This window comes from Perognathus longimembris, chromosome 8, assembly GCF_023159225.1.
Source record: "Perognathus longimembris pacificus isolate PPM17 chromosome 8, ASM2315922v1, whole genome shotgun sequence".
NCBI classification, from domain to species: Eukaryota; Metazoa; Chordata; class Mammalia; order Rodentia; family Heteromyidae; genus Perognathus; species Perognathus longimembris.
In genome coordinates, this window is record NC_063168.1 from 65,844,727 (window position 1) to 65,867,665 (window position 22,939).

The 22,939-nt window shown below is 43.3% G+C and overlaps 1 protein-coding gene across 1 annotated transcript in view; it reads left to right on the plus strand.

Moving 5' to 3' along the window:
• Positions 1-11,608, plus strand: part of Apob (apolipoprotein B) — a 36,115-nt gene extending 24,507 nt beyond the window's left edge. Inside the window, exons 26-29 of the mRNA XM_048353386.1 lie at positions 305-7,864; positions 8,407-8,521; positions 8,621-8,804; positions 9,978-11,608. Coding sequence (XP_048209343.1) covers positions 305-7,864; positions 8,407-8,521; positions 8,621-8,804; positions 9,978-11,603 — 9,485 coding nt within the window. The 3' untranslated portion in view covers positions 11,604-11,608. The remainder of the gene's footprint in view (positions 1-304; positions 7,865-8,406; positions 8,522-8,620; positions 8,805-9,977) is intronic.
• Positions 11,609-22,939: the final 11,331 nt, after the last annotated feature.

Here is a 22,939-nt window from a genome sequence, read left to right on the forward strand (position 1 = left end):
CATGTGTGTATATGCATATATATATACATATATTACTCTGCTAGGCAGTTACAAAGAAAGCAGTTAAACAAACTGGAAATTAGAATTCACAAATGTTACAGTCGGGTATGTGAGGTATGCTAACGGCAGTGATCAGGGAAGGCTTCATACGTACTGATATCAAATTGTATATGTACATTATAGTTAAGGAGATTATTGCTCAAGTGATTAAGATAAATGCGACTTTATTACTGAGAGATTTTCAACATAGACATTGTTGTGAACACGTTACTTTATAGCCAATGTCTTTCATTTTTTATTTCAGGATCTGGAGAAACAACGTATGACTACAGGAATACATTCACATTGTCAAGTGATGGGTCTCTACGCCACAAATTTCTAGATTCAAATGTCAAATTCAGTCATGTAGAAAAACTTGGAAACAACCCAGCCTCTAAAGGTTTACTAACATTCGATGCGTCTGGTGCCTGGGAATCAAAGATGTCTGCTTCGGCCCATTGGGACAGCAAGAAGAAACAACATTTGTATGTTAAAGATGTCAAGGTTGATGGGCAGTTTAGAGCCTCTTCGTTCTATGCCACAGGTGAACAGAGCCTGACTTTTCAGAAGGATTCTAACACTGGCCAGCTGAGTGGAGAGTCCAACTTGAGGTTTAACTCCTCCTACCTCCAGGGCACCAACCAGATAAAGGGACAGTACCAGGATGGCATCCTCTCCCTGGCCTCCACCTCTGATCTGCAAGATGGCATCTTCAAGAACACTGCTTCCCTGAAATATGAGCAGTATGAGCTGACTCTGAAATCTGACAGCAATGGAGAGTATGAGAACTTTGTCACTTCTCACAAGCTGGATCTGACCTTCTCGAAACAAAATGCATTGTTACGTTCCGAGTCTCAGGCTGATTACAAGTCCTTGAGATTCTTCACCCTGCTTTCTGGATCACTAAATTCCCATGGTGTCGAATTAAATGCTGATATCCTTGGCACTGACAAAATAAATAGTGGCGCTCACAAGGCAACACTAAAGATTGCACGGGATGGGTTATCTACCAGTGCAACAACCAACCTAAAATACAGTCCTCTATTGCTGGAGAATGAGCTGAATGCAAACCTCGGCCGCTCTGGGGCATCCATGAAATTAACAACCAATGGCCGCTTCAGGGAGCACAATGCAAAATTCATCCTAGATGGAAAAGCTGCCCTCACAGAGGTCTCATTGGGAAGTGTTTATCAGGCCATGATTCTGGGTATGGACGGTAAAAATGTTTTCAACTTCAAAATCAGCCAAGAAGGACTAAAGCTTTCAAATGACATGAGGGGCTCCTATGCTGGGATGAAACTTGACCATGCAAACAGTTTGAAGATGGTAGGCCTGTCCTTGGACATCTCTTCAAAACTCGATAACGTTTATAGCTCCGACAAGTTTTATAAGCAAAATTTTAACCTGCATCTGGAGCCCTATGCTCTTGTAACGACTCTAAACAATGACCTGAAATACGATGTTCTAGAATGGAACAGCAATGGGAAGTTACGGCTGGAACCCTTGAAACTCAATGTGGGAGGGAACCTAAAAGGAGCCTACCGAAACAACGAAATCAAACACATCTATACCTTTTCTTACGCCGACTTATCGGCAAGCTACCAAGCAGATACTGTAGCTAGAGTTCAAGGCGCAGAGTTCAGCCATCGGTTCAATACGGACATTGCTGGACTGGCTTCCACTGTTGACATCAGTACAACCTATAATTCAGACTCACTGCATTTCAGCAACATTGTCCATTCTGCTATAGCCCCATTTACCCTGGCCACTGACATACACACAAATGCCAATGGGATTCTGACTCTCTGGGGAGAACACACCGGGCAGCTTTACAGCAAATTCCTGTTGAAAGCAGAACCTCTGGCTCTTACTTTCGCTCATGATTACAAAGGGTCTACCACTCACCATTTCATGTCCAGGAAAATCATCAGCACAGCTCTTGATCACAAAGTGAGCGCCCTGCTTACTCCAGCTGAGCAGATGAGCACCTGGAAATTCAAGACCCAAATCAATGATAATCAGTACAGCCAGGACTTTGAAGCTTACAATACTAAAGAAAAACTCGGCCTGGAGTTTACTGGGCAAGCCCTGACTGACGTCTCCATGCTGGGCTCCCCAATTAAAGTGCCATTTTTACTCAGCGAGCCTGTCAATGTCCTGAACTCCTTAGAGATGAAGGATGCTGCTGACAAGCCCCAAGAATTTACAATTGTTGCTTTCATAAAGTATGATAAGAACCAAGATGTTCACACTATCAGCCTCCCATTCTTGGACATCTTGCCAGACTATTTGGAAAGAAATCGAAAAGCCATTATAGCTGTGCTGGAAAGCATACAGAAAGAATTGAAAAGCATCAATATTGACCAAGTTGTAAGAAAATACAGAGCATCCCTGGGAAGCCTCCCACAGCAAGTTAATGATTATCTGAATGATTTCAATTGGGAGAGACAGGTTTCCAGTGCCAAAGAGACACTAACCACTTTCACAGAAAATTATGGAATTACAGAAAATGATATACAAGTTGCATTGGATAATGCCAAAATCAATATTAATGAAAAACTCTCTGAACTTCAGACATATGTGATTCAATTTGATCAGTATATTAAAGATAATTATGATCTACATGATTTTAAGATAGCTATTGCTAAGATTATTGATCAAATCCTTGAAAAATTAAAAATTCTTGATGAACGTTATCATATCCGTGTAAATTTAGCAAAGACAATCCATGATGTGCATTTGTTTATTGAAAACATTGATTTTAACAAAATTGGAAGTAGTACTGCATCTTGGATTCAAAATGTGGATACCAAGTACCAAATCAGAATCCATATACAAGAAAAATTACAGCAGCTCAGGATACAGATTCAGAATATAGACATCCAGCAGCTTTCTGCAAAGTTAAATCAGCAGATTGAAGCTGCTGATGTCAGACTGCTTTTAGATCAGTTGAGAACTACAATTGAATTTCAAAGAATAAATGACATTATTGAGCATGTCAAATACTTTGTTATGAATTTTATTGATACGCTTGAAGTAACTGATAAAATCAATTCTTTCAGAGCCATACTCCATGAGTTCCTTAAGAAATATGAAGCAGACCTAGAAATCCAGACTTTAGTGGATAAATTAGTACATCTGGCCCACCAATATAAGCTGACGGAGACTGTTCAGAAACTAAGCAATGTCCTGCTACAAGTGGAGATAAAAGATTACTATGAGAAATTGGGTGGGTTTACTGATGATGCTATGAAGCAGCTTAAAGCACTGTCTTTTAAAAAATTCATTGAAGAAGTAAACAGATTGCTTGACCTGTTGGTAAAGAAATTGAAATCATTTAATTACCACCAGTTTGTAGATGACACCAACAATAGAATCCGTGAAGTGACTCAGAGAATCAATAGTGAAATTCAGGGGCTGGAACTACAACAGAAAGCGGAAGCACTAAAGCAGTTCATAGAGGGCATCACAGCCATGGTATCTGACTGTCTAGAAAGAATAAAGAACACCAGAGTATCTATGCTCATTGATTGGTTTCTGGATGCAGTGAATCTCATGAAAGATTATTTCCAAGACACTCTAGAAGATGTACGAGACCGACTTTATCAAATAAACATCCAGTGGGAAATTGAGCGCTACCTGTCCCTGGTAAGCCAAGTTTATAATACACTGGTCATTTACATTTCTGACTGGTGGGTGCTTGCTGCTAAGAACCTTACTGACTTTGCAGAACAATATTCTATCCAAGACTGGGCTGAAAATGTGAAAGCATTGGTGGAACACGGCTTCCTCATACCTGAAATCCAGACCTTCCTGGGGACCATGCCTGCCTTTAAGGTCAGTCTTCGTGCTTTTCAGGAAGCTACTTTCCCGACTCCTGACTTCATCATCCCCTTCACAGATCTGAGGGTTCCATCAGTGCGGATAAATTTCAAAGAGTTGAGAGATATCAAAATTCCATCTAGGTTTGCAACACCTGAGTTTACTATCTTCAATACCTTCCATATTCCTTCCTTTACAATTGACTTGGAAGAAATTAAAGTCAAATTCATGAAAGCCATTGACCAAATGCTGGGCAGTGAAATACGGTGGCCAATGTCAGACATGTACCTGAGAGACCTGATGATGGGGGACATCTCTCTTACTGGACTTACTCTGCCAGACTTCCACGTCCCAGCAATTACAATTCCAGAACTCATAATCCCAAATCTCAGCCTGAAAGATTTCCAAGTGGCCGACCTTCACATACCAGAATTCCAGCTTCCCCACATCTCCAACACAGTCGCCATACCTGCTTTTGGAAAGCTGAATGGCATTTTGAAAATCCAGTCTCCCTTTTTCTCATTAGATGCAAATGCTGACATACAGAATGTAACTGTTTCAGAGAACGCAGCAGAGATCACAGCTTCCATCACTGCCAAAGGACAGTCCAAATTAGAAGCTCTCAATTTCGACTTTCAAGCAAAGGCACAACTGTTAGAGCCCAAGATTAACCCACTGGCCCTCAAGGAGTCTATGAGCTTCTCTAGCAAATACCTCAGAATGGAGCATGAGAGTAAAATGCTGTTTCACAGAAATTCCATTGAGGGAAAATCAGACACGGTGGCAAGCTTACACACAGAAAAAAACACACTGGAGTTTAACAATAGTGTGATTCTCCAGATAAACAATCAGCTTGCCCTGGACAGCCACACAAAATACTTTCACAAACTGAACATCCCCAAGTTTGACTTCTCCAGTAAGGCCGAGCTGCTCCATGAAATGAAGACCCTCGTGGGAGCTGGAGACTTAGCATGGACTTCATCTGGGTCAGGCTCATGGAAATGGTCCTGTCCCAACTTCTCAGATGAAGGAACACACGAATCACAAGGCAGCCTCACTGTGAAAGGGCCCATTGCTTCCTTTGGATTGTCCAATAAGATCAACAGCAAACACCTAAGAGTAATCCAAAACCTGACTTCTGAATCTGGCCTCTTTGACTTTTTAAACTTTGAAGCGCAGTCAGAAGTTGAATCCCAGCATGTGGGCCACAGCGTTCTAACCGCTAGAGGCAAGGCATCACTGGGGGAAAGAACTGCGGAGATCATCGGGAACCACCGTGCTCATTTACATGGAAAAATCATTGGAACTTTGAAAAATTCTCTTTTCTTTTCTGCACAGCCATTTCAGATGACAGCATCTACAAATAATGAAGGCAATTTGAAAGTTAGTTTTCCCTTAAAGTTGACAGGGAAGATAGACTTCCTGAATAACTACGCACTGGTCCTGAGCCCTCACGCCCAGCTAACAAGCTGGCAAGCAAGTGCCAGATTCAATCAGTACAAGTACAACCAAAACTTCTCAGCTACCAACAATGAGAACAGCATCGAGGCCCGCGTAGGGATCAATGGAGATGCCAACCTGGATTTCTTAAACATTCCTTTAACAATTCCTGAAGTGAAGCTTCCTTACACAGCACTCACAACTCCTGCACTGAAAGATTTCTCCATATGGGAACAAACAGGCTTGAAGAAATTCTTCAAAACAACAAAGCAATCATTTGATTTAAGCATGAACACTCAGTATAAGAAAAACAAAGACAAGCATTCCATCGCAATTCCTTTGGGTGCATTTTTTGAGTTTATCAATCAGAAGATCCATGTGATGAACAGGCATTTTGAAAACGTCAGAGACAATGCATTGCATTTTCTTACCACATCATATACTGAAGCAAAAATCAAGTCTGACAGGTATGAAGCTGAAAACACCCTCAGCAAGTCCCCCCGGACCTTTCAAATTCCTGGATACACCATCCCAGTTGCCAACATTGAAGTATCTCCATTCACAGTAGAGACCTTGGCCTCCAGCCCTATGATCCCCAAAGCCATCAGCACACCCAGTTTCACCATCCCGGGTACTCGTTTCTCCATGCCTTCATATACATTAGCTCTGCAGTCCCTACAGCTACCAATCCTTCATGTCCCTAAAAGCCTACTCAAGCTATATCTCCCAGATTTCAAGGAACTGAGTACCATAAACAATATTTTTATTCCAGCCATGGGCAATATTACCTATGACTTTTCCTTTAAATCAAGTTTTATGACACTGAACACCAATGCTGGGCTTTATAACCAGTCAGATATTGTTGCCCATTTCCTTTCTTCCTCTTCGTTTGTCATTGATGCCCTGCAATATAAACTAGAAGGCACTTCAAGTCTGACGAGGAAAAGAGGACTGAAGTTAGCCACAGCTCTGTCCCTGAATAACAAATATGTGGAGGGAAGTCATGACAGCACCATTAGCTTAACCAAGAAAAACATGGAGGCATCGGTGACAACAAATGCAAAAGTCCACTTTCCAATTCTCAGAATGAACTTCAAGCAAGAACTCAATGGAAATACCAAGTCAAAACCTACCATCTCTTCATCCATTGAACTAAAATATGACTTCAGTTCCTCCAAGCTGGACTCCACCGCAAAAGGGGCACTAGACCACAAGCTCATCTTAGAAAGCCTTACTTCTTACTTTGCCATTGAATCATCTACCAAAGGGGATGTCAAGGGTTCCATCCTCTCACAGGAATATTCTGGAACTGTTGCCAGTGAAGCTAGCACTTACCTAAATTCCAAAGGCAGTCGATCTTCAGTGAAGTTACAAGGGGCTTCCAAAGTTCATGGCATCTGGAATCTTGAAGTAAAAGAAAATTTTGCTGGCGAAGCCACGCTCAGACGCATATACACCATCTGGGAACACACCACAAAGAACCACTTACAGCTAAAGAGCCTCTTTTTCACGAGTGGAGAGCATACAAGCAAAGCCACGCTGGAACTTTCCCCATGGACAATGTCAGCCCTTGTCCAGCTTCGCTCAAGTCAACCCAGTTCTCTCCTTGATATCGCTCACTTTGGCCAAGAAGTGGTTCTGAATGCTGACACTAAGAACCAGAAGGTGAGCTGGAAAAGTGAAGTCCAAGTTCATTGTGGGTCACTCCAGAACAACGTACAGCTTTCCAATGACCAAGAAGAGGCTCGCCTTGACATGGCAGGATCCTTAGAAGGAAGCCTAGGGTATCTCAAAAACATCATCCTTCCAGTGTATGACAAGAGCTTACTGGACCTCCTGAAGCTAAATCTAACTCCCCAAACTGGCAAGAAACAGTATCTTCATGCTTCAACTTCACTTGTTTACACCAAAAACCGCAATGGCCATCTTTTCTCTATCCCTGTGCAGGAACTAGCTGATAAATTCATTATCCCAGGACTGAAACTTAATTATCTAAACTCAGATCTTGTTACCCCTATGTTTCAAGTCCCATTCACAGATCTTAAGGTTCCATCCTACAAATTTGACTTTAGTGGAATCGAAATCTATAAGAAGTTAAGTACTTCACCGTTTGCTCTCAACCTACCAATGCTCCCCAAAGTAAAATTCCCCAAGGTTGATGTGATAACAAAATATTCTGAATCAGAAGATTCCTCAACTCCATATTTTGAGATAACTGTGCCTGAAGCTCAATTAACTGTGTCCAAGTTCACGCTTCCAAGAAGTCTTTCACTTGGCAGTTCTGTTTGGGATCTAAATGATGTGGCCAATAAGATTGCTGATTTTGAGTTTCCTACCATCACCATGCCTGATCAAACTATCGAGATTCCTTCCTTCAAATTCTCAGTACCTGCAGGAATCTTTGTTCCACTCTTTGGTGCACTGACTGCAAGTTTTGGGGTGACCTCTCCCCTATATAATGCCACTTGGAGTGCTGGTTTGAAAAACAAAGCAGATCATGTTGAAACCTTCCTGGATTCCACGTGCAGTTCAACATTACAGTTCCTAGAATATGACCTAAATGGTAAGGAAAATGTCTTGTCATTCCCTCCCCTGAGCTATTCATATGTTTTCAGTGAGGGTTGTGATTAAATGATGATGTATTTACTTATGTCTAAGACACAATTACTTTCTGTACCAAAATTTAAAGGAGCGACTAGGTAGACAGATGTTAGATGGATGGATGGATGGATGGATGGATGGATGGATGGATAGACAGATAGCTTGTATATGGAAATAAAATGTAAAATATCTGATATTCAAGAATATTCCAAGGACATACATTTTCTGTAATTGTTCTTAAGACTACGGATATCTTTTATTTACTTTCTAACAAGGCTGTAGAGATTCTGGTGCAACTCACTGATAGAGAACATGGCTAACATGCTTGAGGTGCTGGGTAGGATCTCCAGCACTGCAAAAGCAAAGAAAACAAAATCAAACTTAATAAAATTTTACAAACTTCACACTACATTTTTAAATATGTAAGTTGGGTTTTGATGAAGACCGAATTCTACTTTTCACAATGTTACTCATCTAATGAATATAACTGTCTTTCCCATATAGTCGTGGGAGCACACAGTCTTGAAGATGGTGCATTTATCTCTAAAACCAAAGGCACATTTGCACATCGTGATTTCAGTGCAGACTATTACGAAGATGTCAGATACGAAGGACTTCGGTAGGTAACGTTTACTGAAACTTCGCCCTTTACAAAACTCCGTGGTGTGTGCTGTCCTCGCAACCCTTTCTAACCACTCCTCAAATGTTCTGCTTTCAGGACCGCACAGGAAGAGGTTCGCCTTGACATCGCCAGTCCAGCATTCACTGATCTGCGCCTGTACTACCAAGGAAATGAGAAGGGACTGTTCCTCTCCGTAGCATCCCAAGCCGTTGGCTCTGTGGGTCTGGACATGAGGGTGGCAAATGAGAGTGTTAAGTGGGATGTCTACTTCCACCCTCAGGTGAGTCTTATCAATGGCACATACTCGAGAGCAAGAGAATCAGAGCAGATACATTTCTTTGTTTTTGTTGCCAGTCCTGGGACGTGGACTCAGGGCCTGAGCACTGTCCCTAGCTGCTTTTTTGCTCAAGGCTAGCACTCTACCTCTTAAGCCACAGCACCACTTCCAGCTTTTTTCCATATATGTGATGCTGAGGAATCAAACCCAGGGCTTCATTTATACGAGGCAAGTACTTTACCACTAGGCCATATTCCCAGCCCCAGAGCAGATATATTTCATTCAAGGAAATTCTTTCCGAGTATTCAAGCTAGGCGAAATGCAGTGGGCAAGCTGATCTCCTGCCCTGGGGAACTGTTCTCCATGAAATACTATAATGTGCCTTTTGCTGAGCTTAATTATTAGCTGCCTGTATGACAACACATCAGCTTATTATTTTATTATTTCTCAGCAAGTCCAGAAACATGAGAATTATGCTTCATTGCCAATATCACAAGCATACTCTGCCATGTCCATAGTTCATTTTGTATTCAGATTGTGCTTCTGGAGTATTTGAGGCTTCAAAACTCTTCTCCACAATAGAATATTCACTGAGACATGTCAAATTTCGATCATGTCATTTATAAGCTCTGCTAGGGTAAATCAAAGAGGCCAATACCAGAGGGGGAGACTTGAAGCTAAAATTTCTCATGGTCTTGGAGAATGAATACTAAAATTGGTACTCTGTATCTCTGCTGGATGTGCCCTGTACCTTTTCTGTTTCTTTGCTATTTGTTTCCCCAAATGTACCTTTTCCTGGCTTTTTCCTTCCTGCTTCTTGCATTTCTTTCTTCTTGAATGTATCTTTCCTTGCCTTTTTCCTCCTCTTACCCACTCCTCTTCCTCCTCCTTTTTTCTCTTCACTCCCAATTTTCAGTCCCAGTAAGGCCTGAATGTTGTCATTTCGTAAATGCCAAGCTTATTTTTTTTATCTGTTGTGGGGTATAGGATAAAGAAAAATTAACAACAGTAGACTTATTTAACCATAAAACAAACATATGAACTGGCACCTAAAAGATAATCTCTCTTTAGAACATTAAATATCCTCTAATCTTTACTTTTAACTGCTAATGAAGTTTTAGTGTGGTATATTATAAAATCAGAGTATTTTTATCTGTATTTTTCCTTTGGTTTTAGTCTTCCCCAGATAAAAAACTCAACATACTCAAAACTGAGTGGATACACCCGAAATCTGGTAATGAAGATGAGATCAAGTTTAATTGGGAAGAAGAGGCTGTCTCCATCCTGCTAAGTTCTCTAAAGGACAACGTACCCAAAGCTAGAGAAGCTTTTTATGACTATGTCAACAAGTACCACCAGGAGTACACAGGACTCAGCCTGGAAGAGGCTTCAACAAGGCTGAAAAGAAGTGTTCAGAATAATGCCCAGTGGTCCTACCAGGGGGCCATGAGGCAAATTGATGAAGTGGGTATGGGATTGTGGACAGCAGCCAATGGCACCACAAGAACCTTCCAGGAGTGGAAGGACAAGGCCCAGAACCTTTACCAGGAAGTGTTGGCGGAGGAGGGCCAAAGCACTTTCCACAGATGTAAGGATAAAATGTTTGACAGCTTAACACAAATCATTCGGCAGTACAGTATGGCAGTCAAACATCTATTTGACTCAGTCATTCACTTCATGAAGTTGAGATCCCAGCTCCCAGGGCAAACTGGGATATATACTAATGATGAGCTCTGCACTATGGTTATCAGGAAAGCAGGAGTGCTACTGTCCCAAGTATATTCAAACATCCATAATGGCTTAGAAAACCTGCTTTCTTATGCCCAAAACCTGGTGGAGAAATCCGATTTAATCAAAGACTTAAAGATTAAAGGTCCTTCATATTCAAGGAGCTACAAACTAATTGATATAATTGCTGATACTAGGAAACAGTTGGTCTCTATGTCACAATCAGTTCAGAAAACATTTAATGATCTTCAGTCTGTCAAGTCTATAGAGATCTTAAGGACGCTTCAGGTCCTTTTACAAGAAGTTTTCCAAAATACAGAAAAGGAAATTAAATACTTAAGGGAGACCACATTAACTAATTTCTTTAATTACAATAATATGACCTTCAGGGGATATATTCAATATAGCTTTAGATTCTTGAAGAAAAACCTATACCTTGACTTCATTAAGTTCAATGAATTTGTTCAAAGCAATCTCCAACAAGCTTCTCAAGAATTACAGCTATTGCATCAGCAAATAAAGGCTCTTCGTGAAGAATATTTTGATCCAAGCATAATTGGTCAAGCAGTAAAATATTATGAACTTGAAGAAAAGTTCATTGACCTGATCAAGTATATTGCAGATACCTTTACAGACTTCTATTACACATATACTGTCACCGTGACTCACTTTGCTTCTCAATTCTCAATTCAAGTTGAGGAGTTTATGCTCAGAGAGACCCAAGAATATCTTAGCATCCTTGCAGATGTCGATGGAAAAGGGAAAGAGAAGATTGAAGAGCTTTACAACACTGCTCAGGAAATAATCAAAAGCTGGTTCCTTGCAATAAAGGAAATCATTTCTGATTACCACAAGCAGCTCAGACCTACACTGCAGGGGTTTTCAAACCAACTCTCTGATTACCATGAAAAATTCATTGCTGAGTCCAAAAGATTGATTGACCTGTCCATTCAAAGCTACAACATGGTCTTAAGCTACATCATTGAATTACTGGAAAAGTTACGGTCAGCCACAGTCAGTGATGTGAGCCCCTACATAAGCCTTGTTCCAGGAGAACTGACAATCATTTACTAATTTTTCAAAACTATCCTCATTTATTAATCTATTCCAATTAAGCTTTCATATCGTAAAGGAGGAAATGCTAAAACCATCCACTGAGCCAGGCCTGAAACCACACTGCAAGTACAAGCAGGTATGAACAGGACTCTCGCTGAAAAGTGGCATGGGCGCTCTGCAGGTCTCAAGCATTTCTGGCAAGTTAAAGAAAATCAGGGTCTCCATTGTTTTGTTCAACTTTGGGGAAGGGGGAAAAACCAAATAAATGGATTTATTATTGTGTAGCATATACCACTCAATATGCCTCATTTGTATTGAACAATAGTGGAATGAGGGTATAGACTCAAATGTTCTGTCATTCAAAAATCACTACAAGAACACATACTGTGATTCAAGTGGTAGGGAAAAGGGGAAGGGAGACGTTTAAGGGAGCAAAATACTTTCCCTTCTAAAAGAGGCAAGTGTCTGTGCCGACTGGAAGGGGAGAAAAAAAGTATTTACAAAGATTTTTAGAGATAGTTATGATCATGTGGAGCTTTTCGCTTCTGTGCCATGCGATTTTCATCACCAAACTGTCTGCCTTTGCCAGGCAAGGCTCTCTGTTGGGCTCTGAGAAGGCATTTTATTTCACTCTGTCCATTAGTATAGGAGAAGGAGTGGCTGGAGCAAGCGGACTAGTCCCTAGGGATTCTTCACCACAGGTATCCCAGAAGTCCCCCTGCATCTAAACGAGGGCGAACAGCTATCAAATGGCACATCCCTTCCAATGGCATTGAAGAACAAAAGAAAAGTGTGACCCGTGGGGAATAAGAACCTCACTGAAAGTTGTTGAAAACTAGGAGAATAAGGATTATGGGTAAAGGACAGAGCAATGGAATGGGTTGATCTGGTCTAATCAGTATGCAATATATGCATATACAAAATACCTCTTATATTATTAATATACAATTAATTACTGAAAAAGAACTTAAAAGGCAACCTCTAAATCCTTCATAAGGTCTCAGAAAATGACCCATTTAGCCAGGCATTGATGGCTCATGCCTGTAATCCCAGCTACTCAAGAAGCTGGAAGGCCAGCCTAGGTAGGAAAGTCTGTGAGACCTTTATCTCCACTAAACTAGCAAAGAAGCCAAAAGTGGATGTGTGGCTCACGTGGCAAGGCACTAGCCTTAAGCAAAAGAAGTTCAGGGAGGGGCTGGGGATATAGCCTAGTGGCAAGAGTGCCTGCCTCCGATACAGGAGGCCCTAGGTTCGATTCCCCAGCACCACATATACAGAAAACGGCCAGAAGTGGCGCTGTGGCTCAAGTGGCAGAGTGCTAGCCTTGAGCGGGAAGAAGCCAGGGACAGTGCTCAGGCCCTGAGTTCAAGGCCCAGGATTGGCCAAAAAAAGAAGTTCAGGGACAGCTCAGGCCCTGACTTCACAGCATAAAAACAAAACAAAACCATTTTATCCAAAAATACCTGTGACTTCCATCATTTTTGCAAACATCTATTTTATTCTCTTGATGAATCCCACTGTTACACTGCTTATAACCTAGTAAAAGAACACACACCCTATTAGTACTTCATTAGTATTATTCTGTCTAGAACTAAGAAACTAGAAAGAATCTTGGGATATGGGAAAATGGTAGCATTTGAACTTGACACTCAAGGTGTGTCTGCTGGATGGTGGATGGATGGGTGGATAAATGGATTGATGGACCAATGAATGGAAGAGGGGTGAGGGGATCAGTTGTAAGGGCTACAGAAGGGGAAAATTAGGCCTAGATCTAAGGACACCATATGAATGGCTCCAGGCTTAGCTCTGCAATTTTCCTGATGAAGTAGGAGCAACAAGAATCTACTGAGCCTCTAAAGTGAAAGAAAGTCTAGAAATATGGCTTCATCTGACAAAATAATTGCATATACCCCATGCTAATGAGCTGATATCTACATGTGGGGGGGGCTGAAATGGAGGGAAATAATGATCATAAATTCAGAATCATTGTGTGGTCAGTCACACCATGCCCCTTGCCTAGCTTCCTAACGGCTAGCCCTCCTGGGAGGTTTCCATGACTAGCTTGAATGTCTTCATCAAGCTGAAGAAAGTTGGAGAAAGCAAGAATTCTCTGGAGAGTTTAGACTTTGCTTGCACCCTTCTTTAGTCTTCTGCTTTATAACAGGATACATCTCTGGATGCAGTTAATTGCTGCATTCCTTATATTCTTATACTTTGGGGAAAATTATTCCTCTTCTGTGAACCACAGTTGTCTCATCTATGAAATGATATCTATCCTCTATAGCTTCCAGGATTGTTCATAAACATCAAATGAAATAATAGGTAGGAAAGTGTTCTGTAACTTTTAATGTCATGTAAAAATGAAGTGTGGTTATCATTAGATGAACACATTAGTTCATGTTCAAGAGAGAGAATGGAAGGAAGAAAACAAGTGGCTCGATGAAATTTATTAAACTCCTTGCATGCTGTTACTATGCAAAGACTCGACAAAGATGATGGAGATTAGTAAGATGCAGCTCCTATCTCTCTGTCAAAGATGGAATGTGTTATGAGGGTATAAAGGAAGTAATGTGGCGATGATAACTATGTTGCAGCACAGGAAGCTAAAGAAAAGGCTGAAAAACAATCTTGATTATAAAGGATTTTGACAGGCAAATGCAGAAGAAAAGGTAGTTCAGGTAGAATATAAAGAAAAATGGGTGTGTTTCAAGAATACTTATTGTCTACTTTGTCCAGAATACAAGAAAAATGAAAGTGAGACAGAATTTGAAAATGGGTTAGGTAATATTGCAGTGGGCTTGAATGTTAAAGTAAATGAAGAAGAACATCCAGTGAAAGTTTTGCTTCTGGAGTTTGATATGAGCTTCAGTTTAGGAGAACCAATATGGCAACATGTGGATAATTAATTGTTATAGATGAATCTGCATCCAAGTGAAACAGACTCATCCCTGATGAGATGAGCAACTCAGTCAAGACACAGATATTGAGAATGGTAAAGAGGGATAAAATTAGGGTCATAAAAGCAGAATTGACAGGATCAAGAGAATGATCATTAAGAACACAAAGTATGAATTTTTAAAAAGCCATTAGCAATGGAGCTGCCATAGTAAATCACCGGAGCCACAAATTAGAGGAGTTGCAAGACAGAAGAGAATAAACAGGAAAATTTAGCATCTTCGTCTGTTTTCTGCTGATATGACAGAATAGCACAGACTTGGTAATTCAGGAAGAAAAGGAAATAATTTTTCACAAATCTGGAGGCTAGAAGTCCAAAAGTAAGTGTCCCAAGAGCTTTTCATTCAGTATTATAGCATGGCAGAGGGACAAGCAAGATGATCAAGACAGGCAAGGAAATAAGATGAACTCCCCCTTTTAAATAATTAATCCTCTCCCTTGATAACAGTCCTAATCCATTCATAAGGTCAGTGGGCTCACGACCTAATCACCTCGTAAAGGTTTCATCTGCTAATGCTGCTGCTTTGGTGATTAAGCTTCCAATACATGAACTTTGGGGTACATTCAAAACCATAGAAATGAGTAAATCAGACTGGACTGAAAAATTATGACATTTTAAACCTGTGTAACCTGAAGAGTTATGAAGCAGCCATAGAAAAGGAAGGAAGAAACAGAAGGAAGAGAATAGTAGTGTCAGGCATGGATTCATCGACATCATAGCTGGAGTTAGACTGTGGGGTAGCATGGTGAGTTTCAATTTGCAGTGGTGTGCTCGAGTGGAAAATAACTAGCAGGAAAACTGGAGCCGTGAGTTATGGAAATGACATCCAGAGGAATGAGGACAAAGGGAAATTTTTAAACAATTACTGCATTACTTTCATGTACCTTTAGAAATTTAACAAGAAAACAAAGAGTTTTCTTCAACAATTCACTGGCCAGTTGTCCTGAGAATGAGGCACCATGTACATCTCTTAAGAACATACTGTCAAGTGACGTAGAAAGTTCTGCCATAAACACAGATATTCTTCCTGTGAAACAAATATCCAAAGTTTAAAACCAAAGGAGATCAAACAACGAAGCCCAGCCCAGGTCCCTGGATATCTGGAAGTGCGATATAACTGTGCACTTTGGCTTTGATCCCACGTTCTAGCTGGACTAGGGATGGTGTCCCCAGGACAAGTCTTACAATGAATGAGTAGGTCCATTTGGATGGGGTACCATCCTGTAGAGCTATGACCATTTTCTTTAGTTTTTTTCCTGAGGAAAATGGGCAGTCTGAGGTCAGTTGAAGAGTTCAATTTCCCCTTTTTGGTAAGAAGGGCAAAGCCCCCTCTGACTTCCCATGCTAGGCCCCCCCCCCCATCTGGCTTTCATTTATGGCTTAGTCCTCATTCAGTCAGAGAAGGAGCCAAGATGGTCCTCAAATGGGGCCTGCAATATGGGAGCCAGAGTGGACAAACAGATGTTCCCTCTAAAAGTGTCTAATAACCAGAGATAAATGTGCAGAAACAGACCCTTCCTCTTAGCTCATCTCTTTGTATGCTGTTTCAGATTAAGAGGTCACAACAACTCCCTCAAGAGTGCTCCATTTGTTGGTGGGATGGCTGGGTGGTCACCAACAAACAACATTCCAGTGCCTCATAAAAGTTGGCGGGGCAGGTACACATGTCTTCTGGAGGGAAAGCCCTCCTCTTCTTGTCCTTCAAACTGACTCCTATCTCCCAAGACAGACTTGGGCTTCTGATCAGTGATGCCTTTGGTAGTAGGCACTGAGCTCTGTCTCTGTGTCCATTTTTCCCCTAGACTGATATCACCAGGGCTCTGCTTTCCTGTGAAAGGGATGACACAAGCCTCGGAGGTGGCCTGATTTTGGAGCTGCAGAACTGTGTCCCATCCTAGTTTGTAAGCTGTGGCCCCAGCTCTCAAATGTACAGCAGAACATGAAACCACACTGAACAGTGGCTTCCAGCCTAAAGGTGAACTGGACAGTGGACTCAGTGAAGGGCAGCTCCACGAACAGACCAGTTCCATCAATATTCCCCTCTCTTTCATCAAGTGAGGCCCATCTAGGCTGGTAGCAAGGTGCCTACAGAATCATGGGTATCGGGACAGCTCTAAGTGGCCCTCACTCTTCAGGGTCCCAAATGATGACTCATAGGAACCCTCGGGTCACTGGAACAGACAGACAGGAAACAGACTGACCACACTTGGGAGAAAGGCTTGGCTATGAGTTCCAAGTTTGCAACTTATTGCTGTGGATTCCTGGGAGCGTCTCTTTGCCTCTCAACTTCATGTGTAAAATGGGATCTCAGTGAACAATAATGCACTGAAATAATCTGGGTCCTTCTATGCCTTCTAGCTCTAAAACTAGTTCTTATTAATCTCCCTAGAAAATTCCTACAAGGCCCAGCAGAGAAAATGCCTTGGTCCCAGCAGTTTCCTCTGCTCACTGCTGAGGCACACCTGATACTGATCTTGCCTGTTATTGCTTTGATCAACCTGTCCATCCCAAAGGCTTCCCCTAGAGCCTTTGTTTTTTCTTCTGCATCTCACCTGTGGCTGGCTGGTCAAAGTAGTCTCTGGCTCCCGAAGGTTGCTGAAATCATCATTCCTTCATAGGCAGCCACTGAACACCTCACTCAGCACTAGTATTTGCTATCTATTTATTTCTAAAGACTAACTGTTCCCAAGAAGTTGTTAGACTTTTCCTCTCAATAAAAGGGCTTGGAGAAGTGGAGGGCTGGAATAGCATGATGCCAATGTCTCTTTTGAGGGAGACATTCTCCTTGCTCTCCAAGGAGGCTGAGCTGGCAGCAGATGCCTAGAAGAGACATGTCAAAGCAGTTCTTTCCTCCACACCTGCTCCAGAGGCTACACCCCTCCTGACCAACCCTGCCTTCCCACCCACCAAAGCACATCCCCCTTGCTTACCAGCTGCCTTCATGGCTCCAGGCCCCCTCTGCCTATTCTACCTTTGCCTTAGGACAAAGGCAGGGATTTAAGGTCTTTAGAGTCTGGCTCCCACTCCACTTGGTCCATTTTTAATAGCTTTCTTCACTACATTTTCTTTCTCCAAAGTCTTATATGACCTAGTTAGGGGTGGGGGTCTTAACACATGGTGACTTCACTGTCTGATGCTAGCACAATCCAGCCACTTTCATCCCACCCTTTGCTTATTGCTGCCAGGCCAGACTGCATGTAGACCTCTCCTCCTGCCCAACCCCCCACCCCACCCCAAACCACTCCTACCCATTCATAGATCCCTAGGCTTTCCTGACCAACTTGTTCTCTGACAAGTGCAGATGTGAAGTGAAAATTTGAGATCTCCCCTGCTTCCAGACCTGTGTGTCAGGGGAGGGAGCTGGAACCACAAGGCTATGATGCAATACACATATAGGTCCAACTATCCAATAACCTTGGAGGCAGAGAAGAATCCACATCTGAAATTCTCCAAAGCCTAACTCTTTTCTCTTTCCTAAGGATTACTCAACTTCTCCAGGGAGAAGAGAGAGGACTCATCCCATGGGGACTGCATCCTTGAAAACCCCCAGAGAAATATATCCTCCAGTGAGTTCTCCATCCTATGGCTAGAGCCTCTACTTAGGAGAGCTCTTCCAGGAGGGCCTACATCCTGGCCCCATCTACTGGTGGCATGATGGACTGTGTAACCATGGGCAAGTTTCCACCCACATCCAGGGCTCCATCCTTAGGGTCTGCCCAATACTGACAGCGTAAGAATCGAATGTAGGGAAATCCAAAGCCCAGAGAAGTACAAGAGTAACAATCCCTGTCACCAAGCGCTGGTTACCTGGTATCCCAGTTCCCCAGCCATCATCTCCAGGGTTGTCATCACCTAACATCTAGGTTAATCTCATGAACCTCACCCCACACACTCTCAGATGTCCTTCACTCATGGCTGTCCCTGTGAGCTATCTACCTTCTCTCTCCCTCCTCCTCCAACTGGCCCCAGATCCCCAGACTTGTAGAACACATCAGAAGAAGACCTCAACACTGTACAATGATTGGACCTCTCCTATGACCAGAAAGCTCTGTCTTGGATTATATCTGGAGAAGGATGGAGCCCACAGCTCCACTGAGCTATTTTTCTTTTAAGGAAAGCAAGTACTCTTCAGAAAAGCGAACATTTTGCCTTCCTTTTAAACCACAGGCTCCAGATACAGCCAGGTTTAAGCAATGATTCATTTTACCATGTTACTGCAAGAATGTAACCAAACTTTTCTAGCCATTTTTCCTAAAACAAGGCAGGTGGGCAAAGATAGGCCCATAGGTACTTGTCTTCTCCCAAGGACTAAGATAAGAACCTCCCAAAGGGGCAAGTTAGTAGTCTGTAGATCTGCAGCATGAGGAAGGGCCCTCCCAAAGGGGCAAGTTAGTAGTCTGTAGATCTGCAGCATGAGGAAGGGCCTGAGAGATTCCTACTACCGATAGAACATTGTTCCCTTTCTGTGCCAAAAGAAAGAACAAAAGTGGGGACTCCTAAGAGGTAGGTAGCAAATTGTAGGCAATTCTGAGGAAGGAGTCATTAACCTTGCAATGCCGTTTCTGAACTGGTCACAGCTCTGCTTTGCTTCAAGCTCACTAGATCCCAGGAAATTTGGGGGTTCACTTGGAGAATTCAAATAATATTTGTAACTTACAGGATAAGAGAATCTAATGGGAAATATTGTTTTCCACATTTTTATCAGCATCAATTGGGGGGATTCATATCACCTTGTCCATACAGGCACACAATGTACCCCAATCCGACACCCTCCATCACTTCCCCTCTTCCCTCCCCACTTCTCCTAAACCTATCTCAAGGAACTGCCTGGTTCCATTCCCATACATGTGTGTAAAATATTTTGATGACCTTCACCCTCCTATACTCTCTCCATTCACTCTCATTCTCCCCACTAGAATTCACTCCCAGGACAGGATCTGTTTTACATACCTGCCATTCATTCTTTACGAATCTATTAATTGCTGTAAGGGAGTTCCTCCATGACACTTCACACACGTATACATACTACACTAATCAGATTGACCCCTTGATTGTTTACTCTCATTTTGCCCCCCCCAACACCTTTTATTCGACAGCTCTCAGTGAGTAGACACAAAGTACTGCAGTCTTGCTTACCCTTTAACATTTCTCTTTTCCTCTCCCTATTTCCTCTAATTCTTTCCAACAATCCCCCAATTACAAGCATGGTGTCTGTGTGTGTGTGTGTGTGTGTGTGTGTGTGTGTGTGTGTGTGTACAGTCCTGTATAGGCTTGTGTATTTTTTTTAAATAGTTTATGCCAATCCTAGGGCCTGAACTCAAGGCTCGCACTTTAACACTTGAACCACAACTCTACTTGCAGCTTTTTGGTGGTTAATTAAAGATAAAAAGTCTAATGACTTTTCTGCCTGGGCTGGTTTCAAGCTGTGATCCTGAGTAGCTAGATTTACAAGGGTGAGCCACAGGTATCTTGCTTGTTTGCATATCATTTAGGCCTGGCATCCATATATGAGAGGGGGAAAAAGGAACCTGTGTCCTTCTGAGCTTGTTTTACTTTGCTGAACATAATGCAAAGTTTCCTCTTACTCCGTGCATCATTAGATTTCAGGAGTTCTCAATATCATTTTCTTACAAGTCAGGTCTACTAAGGCCAATGGAAGATAGTCTAAGAATAGACCCTGGGGCTGGGGATATAGCCTAGTGGCAAGAGTGCCTGCCTCGGATACACGAGGCCCTAGGTTCGATTCCCCAGCACCACATATACAGAAAAACGGCCAGAAGCGGCGCTGTGGCTCAAGTGGCAGAGTGCTAGCCTTGAGCGGGAAGAAGCCAGGGCCAGTGCTCAGGCCCTGAGTCCAAGGCCCAGGACTGGCCAAAAAAAAAAAAAAAAAAAAGAATAGACCCTGGGAGGTGAATGGGATTTGGCTCTGTATTATAGAAATACTTCAGTTCCTTCCATGATACCATCAATCAAGAGAAATACAACAGGTGACTTTCCTGGTATGTGCAGAGCCCCTCACAGGCCCCAGACTGTCACAGTGGCAGGAGATACACCACTGCCTCTCCAATGCAACACACACAGATGATAGCACTGCCTTGGGCAATCAGTTCCTCCTGACCAGGGCTCCACTCTCTCCACCAGGAAAGGCTCCTCTTGTCCCTCAGTAACACCTCATGCTTGCTACCTCCTATCAGGATTTACTCACCACACAGGTCCTCTCAAGTCTACCTCTTAAAGGAAGCCTTCTAAGCCCCTTCTCCTAAGCTCCCTCAGCCTTGACTCTCTGGCCCACAGTTAGTCCTCCCTGTCCTCCCTCAGGTCTGGGTTCTCTCTGCAGCTACATGAGGTGAGGCACCTTGACCTGGCCTCTCAGTTCCTGAGCAGCTATACAGTCTGCAGGCCTCAGTGCAGAACAAGGGCTGCAGACCACCCTCAATCTGCTATGAAGATAGGATTTTGTTGTCCCCCCACCCCACACCACCAGGAAAATTCATGGCAAACTCCAGCTCGAGAAGTAATCCTGCTTGGGGCCGCTACGACTTCAAAGAAGCGCAGATGCTGTCAGGTGGCATCTTCCCCACCTCTTCTACCTGAGGCACGATGGAAAGAGCAGGTCAGGTTGTAAAACAGCCTGGACTTGGGGGGTCTGCATTCCTAGGAGCTAACTCCAGTTCAGCCTCGGCAGTACCCTGTGTCGTGCCACGTCCCTGACCCTCCGTGTCCTCATCCTGTGAGCCACCCCTCTTACAGTAGCACTGATAGACTTGACCATATTAGCCATACACACTGCCTGGCAGATGGTAACTGCTACGGAAAGGTTTGAATGCGCAAACTAACGGGGAGGAGTCCGTGGCTCACTCTAGCCAGGTGGGCCTGGATCTGCAGGGATCTGCCTCTAGGAGCCGGCCACTACACACTCCCCAATACAGCCTAGCTCTCTGAACTCTCTTGTTTCTTGCAGAAACGTATGCTCACTGGACAGAACACACGTTTCCCATCAGCGTTTATTTTCATGATGGCTTGCTTACGAGCAGGGCATTCTGTTCTTGGAATTTCTTGTTAAAATATTTCATTTAATTAAGTTTTTACAACCAGCTCTGCTTTGTGTCTGTCAGAAGGTAAGAGGCCAGTGCAGAGCTACCCTCAGTTCTCTGGGAGGCCAGGTCACTAAGACACTGGGAGAGCCCAGCTCAGGCCCTGAGACTACATGCTGAGGTCCCCAGCCTTCTTAATCACTCCACAAGGGCTGATCCCCATCATAGGCCCCTCGGACAGCAAGAGGCCACTAGGCTTCCTGGTGGGGGTTTTCTCAACATATAACTCCATCCTGGGCAAGTGTGTTGTGGACAATCACAGGCATCTCTTTTCACTCTCAGAAACTCTCCTCAAGACCCAACCCGAGTCCCATGACTCCCAGAACACTTCCTCACTCCTTACCTCTGACCATTCCAGCCCTGCTCTAGCCTTCATCCCTGGAAACCTTCCCAAGGCCCACGGCTAGAACTACTTCCTCCTCCATCCACCCTCCACATGTGAAATATTCCTCCCCAGCATCCTTCCTCCTTCCCATCGCCAAACTCTGCACATACCTGGGGTGCAGAGGAACCCCTTTATCTCCTCTACAGCCCTAGGGTCAGGATCCAAACTCACCTGCGCAAGCCTTCCTTTCCCCACAGAGCCCGGCTACTTACTACTCGGTATATAGGTGGTCAGGACTGTAGCGTAAGATGTCCTTCTCCTACATTCATTTTCAAAGGCTACAGACCATGTGTGCCTAGCAGGTAAACAAACGTACGAAGGACACACCGTGGGTGGGAGGAAACTCATGTGACCAGATGGGGTGAGTTGGCAAGGTCTTTTCATGAGGATGCACTTGAGGCTCAGGGCAGAGACCTGATATTCTCTTGATTTGCACACACACACACACACACACACACACACACACACACACACACCAAGAAAAAAATCACAGTCATGCTTTTCCGTCCATTTTTCCAGTTATGCTTCAAAGCACAGATCCACCGAAAAGTGGAGCTGCTCCCACAATCATCCCACTTTACCACTGGGCCGCGGCCATCCCCTGGCCTGTCACAGGGTGGCACTGGAGGCTGAGCTCTGCCTTTTGGGCCCCCTCCCTTCCTCCTCAGCAGGTGGTCTCTTGACCCCACCCCATACCTGGCCTAAGGGAACCACCATGGCCTCTGGATAATTCAAGCTCCTTGTGGCGTTGCTAAGAGGCCGGCTGCCACCTGTCAGGAATGCGCGGTCAGGGATGTGGCAGAATGCACTGTTTTCCCACACTCGTATTTTAAAAGGTTACAGACCATGTGTGCATAATAGGCAGAACATTAGGTCACTTGTCTCACTTAGAACAATAATCCATTTTGCTAGGGGTCAG